This window comes from Cynara cardunculus (assembly GCF_001531365.2).
Source record: "Cynara cardunculus var. scolymus isolate 2C chromosome LG 9, CcrdV1, whole genome shotgun sequence".
NCBI classification, from domain to species: Eukaryota; Viridiplantae; Streptophyta; class Magnoliopsida; order Asterales; family Asteraceae; genus Cynara; species Cynara cardunculus.
Window position 1 is genome coordinate 17,591,938 of NC_037536.1, and position 25,229 is coordinate 17,617,166.

Consider the following 25,229-nt stretch of genomic DNA (forward strand, 5'->3'; position numbering starts at 1 on the left):
AATTTACTTGTAATATTAAATTTTAAGTAATATGCATCAATAAACAATAGTTCATGCATAAAAAATTGTTTTAAGAGTTTTTATCTTTATAAAAAAATTGAATTAAAAAATTACACAAAAAAATAAGGAATTTCAAATAGTTAATTTGATACTAATATCGATATATTTTTGTCAAAATTTTATGATATCTTCAAACATATATCTTATTCGAAAATAAAAACATCATCGCTTTCTCAAAATCACATAAAGCCATATTATAACATCGACTGAGATAAAAAATAAAATGAAATATTAAAATCATGATGTATCTCGCTGCATTGCGCGAKTACGCTTCTAGTGTATATATATATATACATAGATATGGTTGAGTTACAGTGAGAAATATAAGAATAGATTTTTACCCTTGAATCAATAATAATTGAATGTTAACACTGATGAGGTGTATTGAGATGCACCTGATCAATTCTTTTCTATAACACAATTTTATAGGTGTGCATGAGATTAAAAGTAATCGAGGATTCAGAGTTCTTTTTACACTTCTCATCCTAACTTCTCATCAGGATTCAGCTACATACATACAAAATAAAATAATAAATCAAATTGAAATATATTAGTTAACATATTCCATTTTTTTTAAGATATGATTGGTTTTAATTAACATTTTATATTATTAGAGAATTGTTTTAAATATATTATGAAATGCTAAATTTTATTAATTTTTAAACATATTCTTTTTTATCATTTTACATTTTTCAACAAACTTATCAATTAGTTTTTGTCAAACGCATTTAGTTCATCAGCTAGTTTGCTAAACAAAACTTTTATGATATTGAAAGTGACTTATTTAATAAGCTTCTAGGCAGAGCTTTATACATAAAACCAAACTTTTTTCCAATATCTTTTCCAGTTCAAAAACACGCTTCTTTCATCTATGAAAAACTCCTTTCATAAAAAAATCTTCTCAATTTATACAGACACATTTATCCATATAAGATTTAATAAAAAAAAAACCCAACCAAACAGCCCCAAGTATACTTGGTTTGGATAATGGTTTGTACTTTGTAACATTAAACACACCATCTCAGCTAAGTCATAAAAATAAAGAAAAATTGACCAAAATAGCCAATCTCCCTAGTCAAATTCACTTTTTAGCCACTTTGGAAACCGAATTTCCATTTTAGTCAGAGTTCAAGCAAAAAAAAAATTACGCATTTCCGTGAAAACCTATTTTTAGATTAAAAAACGAAATTTTTATTTACGCAAATTACATAAAAATAATAAACCGAGAATCGAGTTCATACAAATGCGTAAGACATTTACGTAAAGTCTGACTAAAATGAGAATTTGATTGATAAAATGCCTAAAAAGTGAAATTGGTCGAGGAGATGGATAAAATGCCTAAGGAGCGAGTAGGGTCTCGTGTAAGGGTGCTAATGGGTTGGGTTGAAGACATTTGAACAACCCAACTCAATGCTTGCGGTTTGAAAATTTTTAACCCAACCCAAACTGCAACCCAACCCAACCCGTACGGGTTGGTCGGGTTGATACATTGGTACATTAAAATATTCTTCTAACCTTAAATATGTTATTTTTCTACTCATAATTTCTTTTCATCATCAACCATTTGATACAACTTATCCATACTTCTTACGTATATCACATTCAGTTAATTTTCTCAATTACATATATATGTTCACATTTACTAAACATATATACGAATGAGTTATATAGAGATGTTAATAGATTGAAAATATGTGTATTGAAGAGTGTACGCGATAGTGTAACTGTCTAATGTATATATTAATATAAGTTCAATGATCATATTAAATCCAAAGAATAAAATGATATCAGGATCATCGGGTTGGGTTAGGTTCAAATAATAGCAACTCAATATCAACCTAATACCTACGGTTTGAAAATTTTACAATTCGATTAGACATCGGGTTGCTTCGGGTTGAGTTATTTCGCGTTAGGTTGTTTGGGTTGGTCTGGATTTTGAGCACCCCTAGTCTCGTGCACCCGGATCACTTGATTACCTGAAGGGGAAAATAAGGGGCTGTTTGTTTGCCTCTTAATGGTGACATTAAGAGGCAGCCTCTTAATCGCTAAGAGGCAGAGGCTGTTGGGCAAAAAAAATAGAACCTCTTAATGGTGACAATTGGTTCTTAACCATTTTGCATCCTATACCTCACTAAACCATTAAGAGGTTCATTTTTCCAACTATGCCCTCCTTTCCCAAATCATCACCGTCTTCTCGTCTTCTCCCCCCATCTCCTTCTTGAAACATCATGAACCGTCTTCTCCCCCCTTCCTTCTTCCTTCTTCCTTCTTCCTCCTTCCTCCTTCCTTCTTCTGATCGATCTTGCCTCCTATTAGTTGCTGCTGTGTCGATTGATCTGGTCCCATTAGTTACCGCCTCCCACGAGTTGAGGCTCTGTCGCCTCCCACGAGTTGCCGCCTCCCACGAGTTGAGGTTGTGTCGCCTCCCACGAGTTGCTGCCTCCCAGTCTGCTGTGTCGATCTCGCCTCCTTCCTACTACTCGTTCCTTCTTCTGCTCGTTCCTCCTTCTGCCTCCTTTCGCCTGTTGCCTGTTGCATGTTGGTAAGTTTTTCTCTCTAATTTTTTTTAATCATCAATGTTATATGTTTAATGGGATTTTGATCATCATCAATGCTATATGTTTAACGGGATTACTTTTGGTGATTGAATCTGAATCTTGATTTATAGATTTAACCAACTTGAGATTTCAGTAGGTGGTGTGTTCTTGGGTGTTTATGGTTGTTGACTTTTCTTTAGGGGTTGATTTTGATGAACTAGTTGATTCTTTCAGTGATTCTTTGATTTTCTTGAAGAACCCATATGAAAAAGATTGTGGGATTTTGGTTTTGCTGAAAGATAGAGCTATCTTTTTTATAGATGTAAACCCTTTTGGGAGATTTTTAAGTAGATGATGTATTGGTTTGATTAATATGAAAAATCTTGTTTTGTACTAGTGTTTGTTTAAATTAATATGAAATACGCAGTTATATTTGTAAAGTAATTGTTTTATTCAGATATCTGCCAAACAACTATATTTCATTCAGTACTAAATCATATAGAGGGTTAAAATGGTAATTTATTGTCATTCAGATAACATTTACCAAACAACCATATTTCATTCAGCACTTAACCATTCTGACCCTCTTAACCATTCTGACCACTTAACCATTCTGCACAAAATCATTCAGCAACTGCCAAACAGCCCCTAAATTGGTGTTGTAAAGGTGCACCTGCTAAATTTTGAGAGTGGTTTAAAATATTTTAAAACCGATTCAACAAAGATTTAAGTTGGTAGGGTAGTCATGGCCCTCAAAATCAAACAAAAAACAGTAAAATTCTCCCGTAATCAACCAATAAAGTCTCTTATCAGCAATAATGAAGTTAAAGAATTCGACGAAATCAACCAAAAAACTTAAAAAATCTCTTGAAACGATGGAGTTCGGTTATAAACACATCAAGCGGCTTTACAATGTCAAGAATGATGTGTACTTAACCGCTTCCAAAACACAAGGCCTCGTCGAGAACGATTATAGAAGGTAACTTGTTTTTATCATCGTGAGTACACAATTATGGATGTTACGGTTACGTGTCCAACACGATGCAGTTTAAAAAAGGAGTCACGGGACCACACCCATACCCAACTGCCCCATGTGTATTTAATTCTATCTTAAAAGAATATAACAATTCTTTTAAAGAATTATATCCGAATATACGATTATTAACAAGTTAACGACTCTTTAACAGTTGCTGAATGGTTTGATGTAGAATGATTAAGTGGTTAAAATGATTAAAAGACTCTCATGATGTAATACAAAATAAAATGTAACTGTTTGGTAATTATTTACAATGAAATTATGATGCTGAATAGTTAATAGAACACAAAATCATCCGGAGGGTTTTAGAATCATTAAGAGACAATTTTTTTTTTTGCTAAATAAGATTCACCTCTTAACAATTCAAAAACTGTCTCTTAATAAAACTATCAAGAGGTAAACAAACAACCTATAAAACATGTTTGAATATGCATATTTTGGAAGTGATTGTTTATTATAAAAAAAACACTGGTTTTGTAATAACTGAAAATATTCAATCACAATCCTACTTTTTTCGATACAATGTCTCACGTGCCCTAAAATGACTTTCATTTGGTGGGCTGCTTGTCTTTTATTGGTAATATTTCTATTTTTAGACTTTATTTTTAATAATTTAATAAATATATTCGTAACCATCAAGTTGTTATCAAGTAATTTGAACAAAAAGATATAAATTAAGTACGAATTAATTCACTTTTTGCTTATTGAAAATCAATCTTATAATAATAAAAAACAATTAAGGGGTCGTTTATTAAACGCTTACCTGAGTAAAAACATATCGAAAAAATTCAATACCATCACTTACTTACAGTGTAAGATTTTAGTTCATCAAAACGGTATCGTATTCAATAATTTACAGGGTAAGCGCTAACCGTGGTAAGAGGAGTCGTTCTCACTTACCGAGTAAGACTCTAGGTCCTTGTTTTCGTTCTTACCGGGTAAGATTATTGGTTCTTCCCATATTCATCACTAAAGTAATGTAACTTAATAAACACTTATTGTAAGAGTACTTATAATCATGTTATGATTGTGTAGGTAAAGTTCTAAGCAGAACAAAAAAAAGCCCTATATGTTCATGTGACTCTCAAAACTTTTGTATTTTTATAACCTTGTTGTACAAGTCAGATAATGATTAACCTATTTATTTGATACTGGGTTATCATATAACTGATTTTTTTATATACATAAAATGCACATTGTAATCATGTACTAATAATTATAATTGGTACATAAAGTTCTATACTATGTACCAACTAACTATACATGATACCAACTCAACTGGTACCAATTTTTTTTCGGTTAGTACTGGTTTTATACCAACTTCAAGTTATATATATGAAAATTTGTCATTTTGTTAAAATTTTGAGTGACATGTTAAGTTTTCAAGTAACATATGTGATGTTTAAGGATTTTCAGTTGCAAAGAATAAAACTTACAAATATTCAAACAAAATAAATAAAGTTATAATTTTTTAATATTCAATGCCTAAAAATACTAAACTAATAAATAGTTAAACAAGTCGGTACCATAGTCCTACCGTTTTTTTAATTAACCTGGATATCCAACCCGTTATGTGAGCCGACTAATCCCAGGGCGACAACATGTTTTGCAGATAGCCTGGAGTCACCATATTTGAACCTCCGTGGCCACAAGGGAGATTTTGTATTCCTCCTTGGATTTGAATCTGTGACCTCCTGGTACTTTTGATCTTTGGAGTCAAGCTCAAACCAATTAGGCACCACCCTTTGTGGTTATAGTCCTACCGTTGTACGCAACTTCCAAAATACCATGTATCAACCAAGTTTGCATACTTGGCAAATCTTTTGGTGGTCAAAACATATTTTCTATTTTGAATTATTTTGTTATGGTGTATTTGTTTTTGTTTTTTTTTTTGCATCATTGATTTTATGGTGTGTATACATGAATTTTTGAAAATATAAGATCTTAATGAAAATTTCAAAATTACCATGACAAATGAACTTATCATATTGTGTTTTTAATAAATGTATTTACAATCTGATCTGGACGTACTATCTAGCTCTATTTAAACAAACCGTGAGGCTTAATATGGTGTAATTAAGCCGCTCAAATCTAACCATAATAGACCATTTATTTACTTTTTAGAAGAACAAGGGTGACCAATAGACCAGATCAGATTGTCAATAAGTAATTTTTTTTATGGAAGTCAGGTCGCGTCGGGTTGAATTGATTTGTCACACTTCAAACACTAACTTGTTTTTATTATTTAATTGGTTGGACAAAAATATAACCAACTTTAAAATAACAAGACACAACGGTGGGCACTTTATGGGTTACGAATTGGAGCCTCCATGGGAAATGGTGGTGGCGCTTCCCGACTTGTGTCGATGGGTTCTGGGTTTAGGTGATAGAAAGTGTTTATGCTGATGACAGGGGAACTGGTTTGGCGATGGCGTGGGGAGGGATATTGAGGGTGTGGAAGGAATTTGAAAGGCGGGGTATTTCTTTTTCGCATTCCCGTGGTAAAACGGTGGACAATGCACATAACTCTTCCTTTTAGAGAGATAAGTGATTGTGGAATTTTTAGTTTGCGATAAATTTCCTAAAGTTTTTTTTTTGATTAACTTGGATATCCAACCCGCTATGCGAGCCGACTAATCCCGGGGCGACTACCTGCTTTGCAGATAGCCCGGAGTCACTACATTTGAACCTCCGTGGACACAAGGGGATTTTTTTTCCTTCTTGGATTTGAACCTGAGACTTTCTGGTACTTTAAACCTTTGGAGCTAAGTTCAAACCAATCAAGTATCACCCTTGTGGTTAATTTCGTAAAGTTTTTAGGTTGGAGGTAAAGGAAAGGGCTATGGTCCTAGAGGGAGATCATTTGGAGAGTTAGAGAAATTGGGCTTTTTGGTTCGAAATTCATCCTTGAAATTGAGTGAGAGAGATTGTTGGTGTTGGTGGACTGTCGAGGATGGCTTATATTCAGTCATGGCTCTTAGGAACATGATTATATAAACAAATGGCGTCTTGTTCCAACACAATGTTCAGCTCTAATTCCGAAAAAAGGTGTGTATTTTCATTTGCCGATTTAGATGGGAGAGAATTCTGGTGCATGCAGTTCTTCATGACAAAGGGGTGGAACCTCATTCTCTTCTTTATCTGTGTTGCGACAATGACGTTGAAACTACTGACCATTGTTTCATAACTTGTTTGATGACTTTTCAATTGGTTGGTGTGGCGTCTCTCATCACCTGTACATCGATTTAGAGTTGATTGAGTATGCGAGTTCAGAAGCTATAGCGAAGTCGGGGCGGCTCTTGAATGCAAGGGCGGATCTATTAAAGCCCTAAGCGAGGTCATGTGCACACGCTCAACTTATTTTCGTGAGTAGATTTTTCCTTGGGATATGAAAGATGTACTAGCTAAACTTTGAAGGGTGCTATGGGATACTAAAAAATACAAGGCATGTATATCAACCAACAAATAAAAAAAAACTCTTTTCAAATCAACAAAAAAAAAAAAAATCACTCGAAATGATGAAAGTCGGCTAAATACACATATTAGACAACTTTGTGGGTCTTTGATCCATCTAAAAGTGCACCCGTCCGACCGAAATTGAGGGTCCACCACTACTTGAATAGGTTCCAAAACATGCCAAAAGCTTCAACATTTCATGGATCGAGTGGTATATGGGCAAGGTCTTATTGGTTGGTTCCTTCTTGTCATTGTGGTTTTTTTTTTTAGTGATCCTTTGTTAATTTAGGGTGTGTTTGATATGCAGATTACATACTAAAACAAATAATCTCATGTTTTGGTATGCAGTGGACAAAAAAATATGGGACAAAGTGAGACTATTTTTAATTTTCATGGGACAAATCTTGATATTTCTTGTTCCAACAAAAAAGGTGGAACACCATGGAATTAAAGTTAAAATGACAATATTACCCTTATTATTTCATTCCAATAGAAAACCTAATTCATCCAATTTGTGACAAGCTCTCCTCAACGACATTTTCATAACTAGAGTTATTGGTGGTCTCTTTTATATCTTTCAATGGGATTCTGTCGTCATCCAATTCTTGGAGGAGCAAATGAAGTTTCAATTTATCAGATAAGTTTGGGAGAGGAAAAAAGGGATTAATTGCAATTACAATCTAAAAGAATAAACCGTGGTTGCAAAGGACGAAAGTGAAAGGTGGGTTGGATAACAGGTCAAAATGGGTAATATTTAAGTGCGATTGTCGGGTTGGCTCGTCAACACCTTTTTGTCATTTTTTTGGATGTATATTTAATGTAATTAAAATATATTTTGGTTGATTTGTTATCATTTTACAATCATTATATGGTATAAAATAATATTGAACAACATTTAAAGGTAATATGGTTATTTTAACAGTTTTGTCATATCTTGTCCTAATCGTACCAAACATAAAACAAACAATTAGTCTTGTCATGTTCCGTCTGTGTACCAAACACTACCTTAGGTTGGTTGGAAGGTCGTACTTTCTTTCTTATATTGTGCAGAATATGTAACCAACTCACCTCTTGTTTTTATTTGTCTGTCACTTTGTGTTTAATATATTGTTGTGCCTTTATAAATTATTATATTTTAACAAAAGCCCATAAATAATATTTAACAAAGCCCATTGGACTACGCTAAAAATTTAAGCCCATAAATAATATTTAACAAAGCCCATTGGACTACGCTAAAAATTTAAGCCCATAAATAATATTTAACAAAGCCCATTGGACTACGCTAAAAATTTAAGCCCATAAATAATATTTAACAAAGCCCATTGGACTACGCTAAAAATTTAAGCCCATAAATAATWKTTAAAAAATCCCATTGGAGTTGCGCTAAAAATTTAAGCCCACAAACGCAAGGATATCTTCCAATTTCCAAATGATAGATCTATAAAAAAAAAAACCCGGTTAAGTGCCCAATTCAAAGACACGGACCGGTAAAGAAAAGCCATTGGACCGTTAGGGGCAAATTCGTCATTTAAAACCACATCGCGGGAGTTTCAACTTACAAATATCCAAAACGAGAAGTGTGGGCCCACATACTTGTTTTTTTTTCATTTCCAAAACTGACGTGTAATTTTTCCAAAGTTGCCATGACCACCGCCGCCCGCTACCGGCAACGGATTCTGGTACGAGCGCTCTACTCCGGTGTTCTTTTCGTCCTTGCAAGAACCGTATATCTCATCATCACCACCACCACCTCCACCACCACCACCGGCGGCGGTCCCTATAACTCCTGGGAAGCCGACAATGACGAACAGCTCGTCAAATATTACTCCTCCGTTTTCCAAGATTTGATATTCGACGGATTTCTCGCCGTCGATTCAAAAACCCTCGCCGTTGGTATCCATTCTTCTCAATACGTCGACGCTTTGAAAGAAACCGGCGTTTCGTACTCCAAAGCCGTCAGAAAAAACGTCCGGTTGCCGTTTAAAAACAACACGTTTGATTCACAGTTCTCTGCTCACACCGGTCTCGATTCCTCCGCCGATCCCGGCGAACTCTCGTCGGAATTATCAAGAACTCTGAAACCAGGTGGTTATCTCATCATCCATACGGAATCCAACGACTCCTATAGTTTAAATTCTTTGTTGGATTTGTTTGATTCGTTTAAATTGATCCGATCACTCGAAATCTCCGTTCAACATTGGTCGATTCCGCCGGTTCGTGAAATTGTTCTCAAGAAACAAAATGGGATTCTCCGTCGCCGGAGAAATCTCGCCGGAATTTGCTCAGTTCCCGCGTATAAAAAGGAGTTAATTCAAAATTCTGAGCCGTTGATAACTGAAGAACCATTGCAGCCATGGGTTTCATTCAAGAGCAACTTCAAGAACATCAAATACCTTTCATCAATGGCGGATATCAGATTCAAAACCCGATACATTTACATCGATATCGGAGCTCGAAACTACGGATCAAGCATCGGAAGCTGGTTCAAGAAACAATACCCAAAACAAAACAAACCCTTCAAGATTTTCGCAATCGAAGCCGATAAACAATTCCATGAAGAATACAAATCAAAGAAAAAGATAACCCTCTTGCCATACGCGGCCTGGGTTCGAAATGAATCCTTGTTCTTCGAAATCAATCGAGAACCCAACAACAAAAACGAGGAGAAAGGACGCGGGATGGGTCGAGTTCAATCTGCACAAACTTCCACCACTTTCATGGGGGATTTGAACAAGATTCAAGGGTTTGATTTCGCGAATTGGGTGAAGAACAGTTTCAGAGGAAAAGATTTCGTGGTGGTGAAGATGGATGTCGAAGGAACTGAGTTCGATTTGATTCGAATGTTGATCGAAACCGGAGCCATTTGTTTGATCGATGAAATGTTTCTCGAATGCCATTACAATCGATGGCAAAGATGCTGTAATGGAGAAAGGAGTTCAAAGTATCATAAGGTGTATAGTGAATGTATAGAGTTGTTTAGTTCATTGAGGGAGAAAGGTGTTCTGGTTCATCAATGGTGGTAACAAAAAATTCTTCCAATTTTTTGCACTTTTGATCAAGAATTTTGCTCAAATTTGAGGACATAATTGTACTTTTATAACTAGTTTTTCATTAATGCCTGTATAGACTAATCTGTCTGTATAGATTAAACGTACAATCTTATCTTAACATAGACGGGTTATATACATAGGCCCAATCAGTGGCGGATCCAGGATTTTTGTCTACTGGGGTCACCTTTAAGGTAGACTAAAGGTCCGCAAAATCGTCCGATGTGTTTTTAACATAATTACAACGTTTCGAGGGATTTTGAAAGTTTTTTGATTGATTTCGAATGATTTTTTTGTGTTTTTGTCGATTTCGAATAACTTTTTGGTTTTTTTTATTGATTCCAATAGATTTTTTCGTTAAAGTAACAGTTTCGATTGGGATTGGGGGACCCGTGAAAAAATATAACGGGGGGAAGTGAAAGGTAAATCGTGTAAAACCTAAATTTTAACCTAGGAATTTTTTTTTGAGTTTTTGACAGGGGTTCCTTCTCCCCTCCTTTTTGGTACTGTGTCCACCACTTGGCCCAGTTTTTAAAAAAATAAGTTTTTACAAATTATATAACAAGTTCTTTTTGAAGTTTTTTTAAGTGTTTTAATACTGAATTTCAAAAATTGTAGTTATAAAAACATGTACAACATTTTTTGTGTAAAAATTATTTAAAATGTATTTAAATAACCCAATTAGAGATTTTAAAGTGTATTTCAATATGATATTGTTCACAAACTCTTCAAATAATATTTTTTTTAAAGATTTGAGCGTGATTTGGGCCCAACCGGGGACTGGGCTTGTACATGGCGAACGGGCCAGATGTTTTTGGTCGGGACCGGAATCAGTTACGTTTACGATGGAACCAGTTACAAGAGGACACAATCTCGGACTAGGACCAATTTGGACCCAGCTTGAAACCGACTTTGGGCCATTTGTACCATAATGGCCAATAGTTTGAAGGTTCATGCCCAAGTTAAAAAAAAACCCATGTCTTGTCCATCTCTTATCCGGTTTATAATAATTTTGAAACAGTGTTTAATTCTTTGTATTTAGTTTTTAAACATTTTCATTTAATGTTTAATAAATATTATGGAGAATGTATATTAAGTTATGGTAACATTTTTGGTATAATGTTTAACATTGTGCTCGAATGTATAATAACTATTTATGTGAGAATATTTAGTATTTTTTAGCAACATTCCCGATATATTATTTGGTAACTATTTCTTAAATTTATTGATATACAAAAATACCATTACACATAAGGTTCATGACCAACTTTAATTTTCAAACACATGGCATACTGTTAAAGGTATCGCCATCAGAAAAATATGTTTAAGCACCTATTACTTGTATAATTAGGACATGACATGACATGACAGAACAACTGTTTCAACAGTATCGTTTCATATCGAAACGGTATCTATCATATCTTTTTATATAGCCAGTATTGAAATCATATCCATCCATATAAATGAAGGCATGGATACCTATCAATTAAGTCGTTGCTTCTATGTGACGGTTTAAAATTTACCCCAATACCGCCTGATGTAAAACATATAGGGCCGGTCCTAATGTTTTGATGTCTTGGACGATAACATCCAAGACATCAAAACATTAGGACCGACCCTATGTTTTACATCAGGCGGTATTGCTTCTTTGTGGTGGCTATTTATGAACATACGGTTACTATGTATGTCTTGAATAATGCTTACGCCCATACCCTCTTTATTTATCTATTTGTCTCGTTTTAATCATCAACTTAGCATAACGAAAATCTCTTCAAATATTGTTTAAAACCCGAAACTACGTTAAGATGAAATGTAATTCATTAATTGATCGATGACTAATATAACATATTTCAGTATCATGAGAAAGTTTCCGCCGATAATCAGCTTGATCCAAAAGCTCGTGAAATCTGCTTAAATAGACATTTACGATGTATAAACTTAAGAAGTATTCATAAACAATCAAGATTTGAAATACTGAATATGGTAATTTTATATTCTCACCACCAAGTTATACAACTTTTAAATGTTTGACTACTAAACATACATACATAGATTATATGTCATTTTAATCAGACTCAATATAAATAACTTTAATTGATATATTTGATGATTTTTTTTTTATATCTGCTCTTAGGTGCCGTTTACCTAAATGCTTACCCGGTAAGTATTTAACATTAGGAGTCAACACTATAATTTATTTTATTAGGTAAGATTGTAATACATCAAAACATATCATATACAACAATTTACCTGGTAAGAGCTTACTCGGGTAAGAGTTGTTACTCTCAATTACCGGGTAAGACTCTCCATCATTATCATTGCTCTTACCCAGTAAGATTCTTGGGCCTTGCTATGTTTATCCGAAGAGAAAAATTACCCGACAAGTACTTACTGGATAAACGTTTAATAAACGACCCCTTAAAGTTGGATGACTTTTTTAAGCGTTTTTCTTTTTCTTTTTTTTTTAATTTCTTAAAAATGTAATTTATTTTTATAATCAAAGAATAAATGATTGGTTGGTCAAAAGGAAAGAGAAAGAGAGAGTGTTATTGAAATCAAGTAGTTCATTGGGAAGTACATGTTGATTCATGACACAAGCTTATGACTCCAAAATTTTGCACATAACTCAATGTTTCATTTATTGGGATCTCCCACTTTCTATTTTTATTTCTATTTATATTTCCTAATACATTTTTTTATACATTTTTCCGTATTAAAATAAATGTTTACGTTTTTATTTATATTTACTTTAAAATAAAGGGTTTTAAAAATATATAACTAAATTTTCAAGTATACTTTTAATTAATGTATATATTTTTAATAGTTGTGAGAAGGTAAAAAATAAGGTTAAAGGAAGATTCATATGTGAATGATTGGAAAAAAAAAATCCATTTGAAGATGCATATGTGAACCTACAAGACTAATATGTAACGTTGGTTCACATTTCAAATATATTTATTTTGAGTTTTTTTTTTTTAATAATTCACATGTGAATCTTCCGTTCTTACATTGTCACGATGTATAGACTGCTAATTTGAACCAACTCCAACATAGATTTAGTGAACAATTAGATGGTATGTTTAGGTATATACCTTTAAATAAGATTTCAATTAAATCCAGAATCCCCTGATCCATTAAAAAAATGGTTTCGCACTAATGAAGAGGTCATTGATTTAACTGAAAAAATTATATACCACAACCAGACCGTATATGTGAGTTTAAAACTACAGAATCCAAATCATCAACAACATTTGAGACCGATCAGTATTTTCTTCATTAATATTGTCTTTGTTCTCCCTCTTTATCGTATTTCAAAGTAACATATAATATTACTTATTAATCCAAAATAAAATTAACAAAAATCACATAACTAATAAATACATATTTTAAGTGAACATATGATTAAAAACATATATAAATACCAATATTTATTTATTTATTTGACTCTAAATTAATTAAATAAGTATAAATACATCCCTTTGACAATGGGGAGTGGGAGTTGAGGAGATTGTCATTTAGACATTGATGGCACCAAAGGCATGGAGAAGAGTGTTTTGATATGTTCTCTACAAAGCTATTGGATGTACCATTTTTTTTATAAAAATCCCATAAATTATGTCCAGATTTCTTATATATTTTTTGATAATATACTGTATAACAGAAGGATAAAGCAGTGTTGGGTACATGACGTCATTATTTTGTGTGGGTTCGTTAAAATTATTATTACGTGTAAAATACTGAAGACTAATAAAGAAAGTTGTAGGATTTTATGGGATTTACATTTAAAAAAAGGAAGTTAGGATCCCAACATTTGGGGTTAATTTAAAATCAGGGGTTTAAAGAATGGATTATGGGTCCTTTTTACCTACACGATCCATCCTTGGGGGGTTTCAATTAACTGGTCGGGCATTCCATAATTCTGCTTCGTTTGTACGTCATGGCAGTTTGAATTTGACATTTTTTTTTCATCCACTTCTCAAATTCCCACTATTGCATGAATCTGTTATCCATCAATACAATAACCAAAGACTTGGTCTAACAGTTTCACAATCATTACCTGACATAAGACATAACTGCACTACAGAAGAACGAAAATAAAGTCAATACCTTTCAGTCCCGCATCTTCTCCCCTTAGACTGAGCCTTTGGACAGACTCACTCCCTTACTTGCTGGGTTGGCGTATCCAAAGGTACGTTCTCATCAAAACATTCGAAGCATAACTCCATACTGCCATGACGTTTTACAGACCAACATTTTCACTTAAATTTATGTATTATAAATACGCTTTGAGCAATATTGATACAAGATCCAGTAATCCTCTTGAAATTTATGACCAACCTAAACATCTCAAGTCTAAAAAATATTAATAAAATAATTATAAATATAATAAAATGAAATAAATAAAAATGGGTGTGAGTTGGAATAGGAGGAGAAAGAGGCATGTGGTATAGAATAAAAATATGTATAAATCCAGGTTGTAGTTTGAAGGGGGGTAGCGTGGTCATGTCTACTTTTATTTTTTTTTAATTCCATTTTAATATTAAAAATTAATTTTAATCCAATTTTTGTCCTGCTTTACCCAACACCCCAAAACTTGTCCCATTTTTAATTATTATTTTTTTAAATAAATAAAATAATTTTTTTAAATAAAAATCTTTAATCATCGGTTATCATTACAAAATATTGATAATGTTAAAGTAGGTTAGACGTAGACCCACAATTCATAATCCAAATATATAACTGGTTGAATAACGGATTAAAATAGTTACTATTTTTATTTTAAAATAAATGGTTGGTAATATAAATTATAAACAGTTTTAGACATAAATAATTATTGACAATTTTACCCTTAGTTAATGTATCTATTTTTTGGCTTTTAAATATTTGTACACCGAAAATATCTCCAATATCTATATTAAAATATAGATTTCAAAAATTTAAGAGAGAGAAATGATATTTAATTTTTTTCTTTTAAATAATAGACATTGAATTTAAGTGTTTAGGAGAGAGAAATAATATTTTATTTAATGTATTAATAGGCATGGGAATTGGTCCGACCCGTCGAAGAACCCGGTCCATCCGCTCCATCGACAAAAATTAAAAAAATTAAATTTAAAAAAAAACCCATGCCTTGAAAAAAAGAGCATGTCATGGTTGCACCTCCCAGCCCCTCTATTTGTACATCACCCATGAAGCTTAAATGGAGACAAAAAGACAACCAAAAACTCATTTTTGTTTTATGGGATCTAGATTGTAACATCTTACGTCAACCGTATCATATATTGTTCGTTTTATTCATACACTTAAACTCATGGTTTAAAACGCATCTAATAGAGGAGGTATCAAGTCCCTTTCATAAGGCAACATTTGTTCTCTTCCCCCAACCAATGTGGAATCTCATAATCCAACCCCCTTGGAAACCTAGCGTCCTCGTTGGCACACCAATATGGTTCTCCGGCTCTAATACCATCTGTGATATCTCAAGTCAACCGTACCTGATATTGTTCTTTTTGTCCACACACATGAACTCACGGTTTTAAAACATATCTAATAGATGAGGTATCAATTCCCTTATAAGACAATATTTGTTCCCTTCCCCAACCAATGTGGGATCTTACATAGGTATATATGGAGAACAACCCAAAAGTCAATAAAACAAACAAACACAGATACACGTTTTCTTCATGTTTTCTTCGAGTTTGAGTGGCTCGAGTTTGGGTCGTGAGTGGGAACTTTCAGTGGTGTCTCAATGAATGCTTTTCAAGGAAAACACCGATTCGTTTTTTTTTTAAATCTAAAAAAAACTACAAAATGGTGTTAGAGGTTAAAGTAATCGAAGGCCTCGACCTGGGTTTGCATATGGCTAGGGTTTACATATGAACTTGACCTCGTTTTTGAGCATGAAGAACTAAATCTTTCTTTTTCACGTTCTTTTATTTGGAATAACATTTTTTTTATTTTAGATTTAGGTTACTGGTTTACGCTAACTCTTGTATAACTATCTTTTGAATTGATTTATATATATTCTTGATCGTTAAGTCTGTTTTGAATTTTCATTTTGATGGGTTTATCGGAGTCCTTTAAAGATTACAGATTTGCATATGTTCACGAGGTTGTAAATGGTGGTGATGGTCAGATAAGAGAAAAGAAGCTGGACAAAGTAGTGATTGGAGATGAAAAAAGGTTAGATGAAGACCGAGAGAGGATGGATGGACAAGTGGCACCATCTAATTGGGGATTTTTTAATTAACTGGTAAAAGGATCAAAATACCCTTAATTTGATGGTTTTTTTTAACAGGATTAGGTTAGACACCCGATCCATAACAAAATGAAACCACAATTACTATAACCGTAATCATTTCGTTCGAGGGAATGAGTACATAATTTCCATAAAACCTCATGGGCAAATTTGTAATTTACTCTTACTAAATAAATGATGATAATCATTCATGCATCTATATTTTTTAGAAAAACAAAAAGGGTTGCCTTCTCTAATCATGATCTATCAAGAAAATGACTCGTCTCTTAGTTGGAGAATATTAGTTTTATGTAAAAAAAAAGTTATATATATATATATATATATATATATATATATATATACAAGTATTTGTATGTATATTCATTAGATTGGAATGTTGAAGTTTAAATTTTATTATTTCATTTTATATGTTTTTAAGCAAAGTTTCATGTAAAATATTTTTGATTTTGGATCACTTTAATATTTATACTATATTATAAAGCATTTGATAAAAACTCTAAAAAACCATTTTTTATGCATAAAACATTATTTATTGATGTATACTTAAAATTCAACTTTACAAGTAATTTTGCGTAAGTACAACATATTTAAGCTTCATTTTTAAATTCGTGTAACTAACTACAGATAAACATAATCAAATACAGGATAAACATTCATTTTAAATATAAAAAATCTAAAATTTAATCAAGATAATCATTGAGTTCTAGTATTATATCTATAAAAAATTATATTATTAAATCAAATATAAATTACTTTGTTATAAATCTAAATTAAATTATAATAAAGAATTGAATTAAATAAGTTACACCAAAAACGATAGCTATTAAACAGTTAATTCGATACTAATATCGATTTCATTTTTTTCAAATTTATATTTCATTCAAATAATAAAAACATTATCGTTTTCTCAAAATCACATAAAATTGTATTATATCGATAGAGACAAAGAATAAAAAGTAGACATTAAAATGAAAAGTTATCTCGTTGCATTGCGCTAGTACCCTTCTAGTTATTATATATAATAAATAAATTGTAGGTTTTGATTTGGTAGTAACATATACGTAACATAAAAAATGAATGTTATTTCAAAAAGAAAAGGTTAAAAATACGTTGTGACTGATATTGCAAGAGTGGTTATAAACGGCCACCCGCTTCTATAACTATCTATTAACTACCGGCATTTACAGATTAGATAATTCATGATCCATCACGGAATTGGATAGAGAATAGTTGAGATATTCAACATGGAGGGACCATAAGGGCATGACATCAGAAACAGGATCATCGAACAATCTTTTAACTTCGTGGCTCTGACCTTCCAAGACCTCGTAACTTCTGCTCGTTGCATACCTTGCTCCGCTACTGTATGAACAGTATTTCCTGTTAGTTTGAACATCAATTAAATAAAAAATTGTCCCTCTTCTTGTACCCTGGAATCTACAAGTACCGACGGTGGCCCAATAAACCACTTGACCCCTTTAATAGTATATAAGAGTCACAATCGTATTAATGAAGTTTGCTTGAAAATAAACAAGTACTTTTGATATTTCTATTTGCTCTTTTGCGTAAATCAAAACGTCTATTTTTAGATGAACCAGTTTACTATTTTTCTTTAAAACCTTATAATACCTCATGTGCCACTAGGGGTGAGCAGCGGAACCGTGTACCCGACTATAGAACCGGAACCACCTTGGAACTGCCGGTTCCGGAACCGGAACCGATATGAGTGGTTCCGGTTTCGGTTCCTAAAATACGGAACCGATTGAGAATGGTTCTAGTTCCGGTTCTCAATTTTTCGGAACCGTTACCCGTCGGGTACCCGATATTTTTCAAGTAAAAAAATAATAATAATTTTTTAATACCAAATTTATATTAGGTTTACATCTTGAAAGCACGTCGTCATTTTCATTCTTCATMTAAAWTCTCCATATAAAATGATTCGTATTTTTTCAAATTGTGTATTCACTTGGATTCATAGTATGTAATCGTTAAACTTTGAACATTTACCATTGTAATATGTAATCGTTAAACTTTGAATATTTTCTATTAGTCTATTATAGTTTGTAATCGTTAAACAATATTTGTAACAATTATTTTGTATAATTTGTGTTCTTGCTTATTTATTTAGTGTTTTGGCAATGTTTAATTTTTTTTTATTTCTAAACAATAAAATATTAATATTTTAGGAAGCGGGTACCCGGAACCGGAACCGGAACCAGTTCCCGGCGGTTCCGGTTCCGGTTCCAAAATTTTAAGAACCACTCTAACCGGTTCTGGTTCCGGTTCCAATATCTCAAGAACTGCCGGTTCCGGTTCCGGTTCCTGTCAAAAAGGGTGGGTACCCGCCTATGCTCACCCCTATGTGCCACAATGTTTTGTTGCAAGGTTTAAAGTAACATCTTTTTATTTCAACGCAACATATTTGAAATTTAATAACAAATATTTTGTGTATTTATACTTAAATAACGTTTAATAAAAATGTTACACTTTTTTTAATTTTATTAATTTAAACTATGTTTTCTTTGAAAAAGCACTTAACTGGTTGTCATTATATAATTTATATATATATACATATTTTTGTTTAAGAAAATATTGTTGAACCATTCAAACTAAGATACCAAGATTCTTCTTTTTTTTCTTCCAAATTTACCCTCACACGAAAAATAAAAATATTAACTTTTAGCAAGTTGATTTTTTTATATTAAAGGACACATTAGTCAATTTAAGAAAGTAAAAGTGTTATGTTATTTTTAGAACGTGATTTTTCTATAAAGACTTCAAACTTTACGATCAATATTTAATAAATTATTATTCTTTTGTTCCTAAAATAAATTTCTGTATTTTAATTTATATTTATCTTAAAACAAATGTACAGTTTCAAAAATAAATAACTAAAATTTTAAACCTAGTTTTAATTAATGCATAAACATGTAGGAATTGTTAAAAGATAATTTAATTAAAGATAAAGTTGTCATATGGTTAATTTAAAAAAATTATAATAATTATGTATGTTTAAAATTGTACGTCGTTTTTAATTTTGTATTATGGAATTGGAGTATCATTTCTAACATTGTTAAAAGGCATGCAATAATTTTAACAAAAATAAAGAAAATTAACAACAACTCAAAATCCACAATATCAATATTCAATTTTTATTTAAAAAAAGTCGAGTCAAAATCAATGGGGTAATGATATTTTTTTTATCAGATTAGGTAGGATTCAGGGACGGATTCAAGAAATTTTTGGATACAGTGACACCATATATAGATCGGTTGTACCTTCTAAAACAAAACGATTGTACATTTCACAAACCTAATTTTTTTTATCTTACCACGGAAGAATAATACGGTGGCACGTGCCATTCCAACCACCCCTCTGGGTCCGTCCCTGGGTACAAGTGACAACTAACTATACATTATACGTTTGAAACTCCATAAATTAGTATTTACGGTTCATCAAAAAATTTATTAATTTAAATTAAAGATGAGATTAATTCAAGGTGAAAAAGATTTAAATAAAAAAAAAAAGATAATTGACTTATTTTTTTTTACAAATCATTCATGTATTTGTAAATTATAAAACCCCATCCTCAAAGCAACGGATAGTCCCGATACATTTTAGTTCAACTTAATGAGAGAAGTTATTGATAGCTTACAACTTTAAAGTTATATTCTTTACACGTTATCCCTTAGTCATGATTGTATCAAATAATCGAGTATTAGTTAATGAAGTTTCAACTGTATACTTGTGATCACGTGAGACCAACCTGTTTTCATGAGACATCTTTTTTACACTTGAAACTTCAGAGCAAAACACTATAAAGATAACCTTCAAAGTGTTTTTGCTATCAATTAATTTAATAATCAATAATTAATTTATTAACTAGTTTATAGTTACAACATAATTATATGTATATAGCTTTTATTTGACAAATTATCTTTATTACTTTGATGAGTATATGTCATATATGGGATTATAGAAGTATAAATATTTAATTTATTGAATAGTAAAAAGGTTGATGTTTTTATCAGATATAAGACGGATACTGGGTAATGATTTTTTGTTAGCTTCAGATGTTAAGTGAGTCAAAATCATATTGATGTTTTTGAAGACGGGTTTTATGTAGGACCCAATCAAAATTACTGATAATCAGTTATTTTAAAGCAAATATAATTTTATATTTATATATCTAGGAAAATAAAATAGACAAAAATGAGGGGAAATATTTATAAATTTATAATTACAACTTAGTACATGAACTTGGGCATTCTTTCTCTCTCTCTTCTCTCTTCTTCATGTGATTTTTTGGGGGCAAAAGAGACATTTACCTCGTTTACAAAAAAACCATAAACAAAGGTGAAATTTAAAAAAAATGTCAAATCTATCCACACAAAAATTAAAACACAGAGGGCAAAAGAGTAAATAAAACCCAAAAAAATAAAAAAATAATAATAAAAATTTATTCTTCAAAGATGCTCTCAAGATGTGGTCGCCAATCGCCGGCCTGAACAGTCCGGCGAGCTCTCCGGTGTCCTAACTTCTTCTTCTCTGACACCACCACAACATCGGAAGAATGCAAACGAACACCGTTCTCGCCGGTGGACGCACCGTCGGGATGAGGCGGAGCTGCCACCCTGGTAATTTTTTTGATCTTTTTGGGATCTTTTTCTGATGGGCTTTTCTTGTTTACCGGCACGGAGGAGGAAGGTATCATAAAATAAATGCTGCCTCTTTTGAGCTCGGAACTGTTCGATAAGATCAAGATTCGCCGGACGACTCCCTGAGAACATGGTTTACTCAAGACATGATTAGGATAGTTCTTGAGAACCTCGCCGGCGGTCACCGAACGTGTGATCTCTTCAACGTAGCCATTTAAATGCACTATTCTGATCAAATCTAGAGCTCCACAGGGAAGAACACAGGCCAAACAACACCTCAAACTGTTCCCCATGGCGATCGATCGTTTCGATCTTCTTCAAGCGATTGAAACTGAAACGAAGACTTTTGGTTTTCCTGTGTGTTGGATGCGTTGGTTATGAAGGTGATGAGGGGAGATGGATTTATAGAAGGAGACCGTACAGGTGATCAGGGGGGGGTGAGGGAGGAATATTATAGTGACGAAATGTGAAATGACGGAAACACCCTTGGCATGGTGGTGCATACTTCTTGGATCTTGAATTATTAATGCCCCTTGAAAAGTGTATATTTAAGTTATGTGATTAGTTGTGGTTATGATTGGATTCAATTATCTTAAAAGACACTTAGATTATACATATTAATGCTATATTTGGTAACATTAATTAATCAATACAACTGTTATATCATGTTATCTGTTTTCGAAACTAAAAATCTCATTTATTTATGTCATTTTACATTATTAACTAGTTTATCTGTTAGTTTTAACAAACATGACTAGTTTATCAGTAAATTTATAATTAGCTAAGTTCACCTCAAAAGATGTAGTCGTCAGTGTAAAATGTCTACGATAAAAAACGACACACAGTTATTTTTATATATAAGAATTAAAAAAAAAGAGGGTGTTGAAGTGAAATAAATGATGGGTTATGCCTGACTTTAGGCCATGAACACGCTCATTGCAATTTCACATGGTCATAATGGAATTATAATTATTTCTAAAATTAATTTATAAGTAAAAAAAACAAAGGGTTAGATTAAAGCCAAAGGAACCCTTTTCAATTTTATTTAATTCTCCACTATTAAACATGCATCCATTCTGTTTTTTATTGCCAAAAAAAAGCAACATGGCTTTAAGTTAATGGTTATTCAATTCAATGGTTTAATTGCTTAACTTGAATTGATGATATGATGTTAAGGAAAAAGGTAAAAACACTGGAAATTGTAGACTAAATGACTGTTTGGCAGTTGCTGAATGGTAAAAACACTGTCCGCTTATTATAAATATCTCTTAGCGAAGCATCTGCAATGCCCCTCATCTTCTTAGTGTTACAAACTGGCGGTATTTTGAAGCACACTTTATAATCTATCAATGCGGACTTCATTAATCATTTCTTGCTTAGCAAGTGATCTCTTGCTAGAATTCTACAGGAAAAAAAGTACTCACGGGTGTGAAACACATGAATACGTCGAACCAACTCCTGTAGTTTACAAACAAAATTGACGTAAAGTGTTCAACCAATCCTAGAATGGTGGTTGGAGAACGTGTTACAATGAAGCAAGGCGTAGGCTTATCCCCCATTAGTCGAAAGCTTGTTGCACCCTTCACTATTCCCATAGGTGGAATTGTCTAGCTCGGGTGTAATGGATGAACAACGATTATTATCATCAGAATCGTTGATGACAATTCGATGGACTAAACCAGCAAGTCAACTACAAATGCATGGACCATATTTGAAACTTTACTATTTATTTAAGAGTAAATTACATGATTGGTCTATGTGGTTTGTTAGGTCAGATAATTTGTTGATAATCTATCATTCTACCCTTTATTTGATCTTTGTATGTTTAGTGGTTCTTTGTAAAAATTTGGTTGTGCTTAACAAGTTCGAGGAATCGAAGACTAGCCGATTTTCAAGAAAGTGTTTGCCGTTGTGGAACAAAAGACAGAATTCCCGATTTTATACCATACTGTTCCCTTGACCTCCTATGCTGATTTTCTCAGCTACCGATCTTCCCACCTGCCGAACTTCCTACGTAATATTCGGCAAATCAACTTGAATATCCTCTTGCAGCAGTTTTTCTGACAAAAATCTATCCAACATTGTACATGAAAAAAGACATTCTTTAAAATACCTTAAACACATTTGATCGAAAACCCATTTAACCATAAAACCTATTTGATTAGAACAAGTAAATCGAAAACTTAGAAGAACAAACCATAGGAAGAAATTGAAAACCATGGAGAGAAACTGTAGCCCAGAGGAATAAACCACAGAGAGAAATCAAAAACCATGGGAAGAAAAAACCGAAAACCATAGGAGGAACAAACCATAGGAAGAATTTGGTACCTATGATTGTGAAAACGCAGAGGCTTGAAGAAGACGAGAGGCCGATTTCTTTGGAAGAAGTCGTTTGAAACAGTAACCGATACTTGAAACTGGAAGCGTGAATGGAAGCTTGGTACATGGAAGCGTGGACCGGTGCAAGGGTAGTTGGAGGAATTTAGCGGAAGTTAAATGGCTGAGTGTAAAAGAATGTTGTTTTCTAGCTGACCACATTAAATCATTGGTTGAGTGAATAAGCCATAATTGAACAGCTACTTATGGCTTATGGAATAAGCCATATAGTTATACATCCCATTAAGCCACAACTGAACAACCCCTAAGCTAACATAATTTCTTAGAAGGAGTTACTGACAGGGACCCAATGCATTATGAATTACAAACCACAAGAAAATAATTCATAGATGTTTCAAAATAGTCTTTGAATATTTATATAATTTTCTTGTAAGTAAATCAAATTTTCGTTTGAACTTGTTTTTATAAATTATTTTATTTAAAATATAGGTTCATGTATATTTATATAATATATTATTGTTTTATAGAAATTTTAAAATAAATCATAAAATATTAATGCTTTTGGTTTATTTTAAAAAAGAATTACCATTTTATGATGATCCATTATCCAAAGTGTATGTTGTGGCCTATACCTCCTCGCTAAACGACAAAACAGAGTGAAAAAGTCGTTGCCTATAATTTGCACATCATTATTCACCTAATTCTTGGCACGCATGCACTTATTCTTTCCACGCACTTTTAGGGTGATGATGCTCAAATTAATTAAAATAGTTATTTTTACTATGGATTTTATTTTTTTAATCATTTTTTTAAATAATAAAAATAATTATAGGTTCATAATTTGTAGAGATATTAAAGTGTTAAAAAGAAAAGGATTCTGAATAGGTCCGTAATTGTATGAATCAAATATGTAAATTAGTTATAGGTCTGTAAAAATATATCTGTATGGATGTGTTTTTTTAGGTTTACATCACTGCAAGATTCATAAACTTTTTTTTTCTTACACTTTGACCCGTCCGTAAATTACAGATCTACCAACTGCAGACCTGTGGCTATTTTCGTTATTTGAGGAAAGAAATGACTAAGAGGTAAAATCATGCGGTCAAAATGGCTATTCTAATTAATTTTTCATTAAAATGCAGATTTTTCATACGCATTTACTTTTAAGATTTTTAATACATAATTGGACCTGAATTTAACATAAAATGATATATTCGCTCATTTTATGTCAGAATTAGATCAAATCATGTATTGAAAATATATAAAAAAGTGAGTGTTCATGTTGATGTGTATTACGAAGAAATTAATAAATAGGGGTGCATTTAGCCCATCCCTCTTTTTAATACTGCAAAACTGTGGTCGACAATTTTGTGTTAAACCAAACCCAACAACATGTCTACCAAACGTATCAATTTAATTGATATTGATTATACTTGGTTGCTACTTGTTGTCCCAAATATGTAGGTAGAAAAACGAGAAGGCGACACGTGTCCCATTTATCATGAATAATGAACGTGAATTTTTTACAACATTCATGATCTATAATACACCATTCATGATGGATATATCGTCAATGTTCGGAACACGTGTTGGGGCTCTCATTTGATCATCGGTTCACAAACGAAGTTAGGTTCGTAACTGAGCATGTTCATAGATACATATACAGGGGTTTAATCATTTGAGAACACTAAAATTTGAGATCCATGAAATCTATTCTCTGCCACTAATTTAAGATAATTAATGTTATAAATTAATGGTATAATTAAAGAAAACTACAGATCACATAATGAACAAACAGGGTCGATAATCATGGGCCTGATCATATTTAGTTTTCGATTT

The 25,229-nt window shown here is 32.5% G+C and overlaps 2 protein-coding genes across 2 annotated transcripts; one reads left to right on the top strand and one right to left on the bottom strand.

Moving 5' to 3' along the window:
- Positions 1-8,732: 8,732 nt before the first annotated feature.
- On the top strand, positions 8,733-10,112 carry LOC112517874. The gene has a single exon (XM_025125245.1). It carries the CDS (start codon positions 8,733-8,735, stop codon positions 10,110-10,112), a length of 1,380 nt encoding a protein of 459 aa, XP_024981013.1.
- A 10,679-nt stretch (positions 10,113-20,791) lies between these two features.
- Positions 20,792-21,394, bottom strand: LOC112518644. The gene has a single exon (XM_025126417.1). The coding sequence runs from the start codon at positions 21,344-21,346 to the stop codon at positions 20,855-20,857; it is 492 nt and encodes a 163-aa protein (XP_024982185.1). The 5' UTR covers positions 21,347-21,394; the 3' UTR covers positions 20,792-20,854.
- Between the last annotated feature and the right edge of the window lie 3,835 nt (positions 21,395-25,229).

Excerpts from the sequence above, each read along its gene's own strand:
- LOC112517874 (XM_025125245.1), top strand. The coding sequence starts at position 8,733 with ATGACCACCGCCGCCCGCTACCGGCAACGGATTCTGGTACGAGCGCTC.
- LOC112518644 (XM_025126417.1), bottom strand. The coding sequence starts at position 21,346 with ATGGGGAACAGTTTGAGGTGTTGTTTGGCCTGTGTTCTTCCCTGTGGA.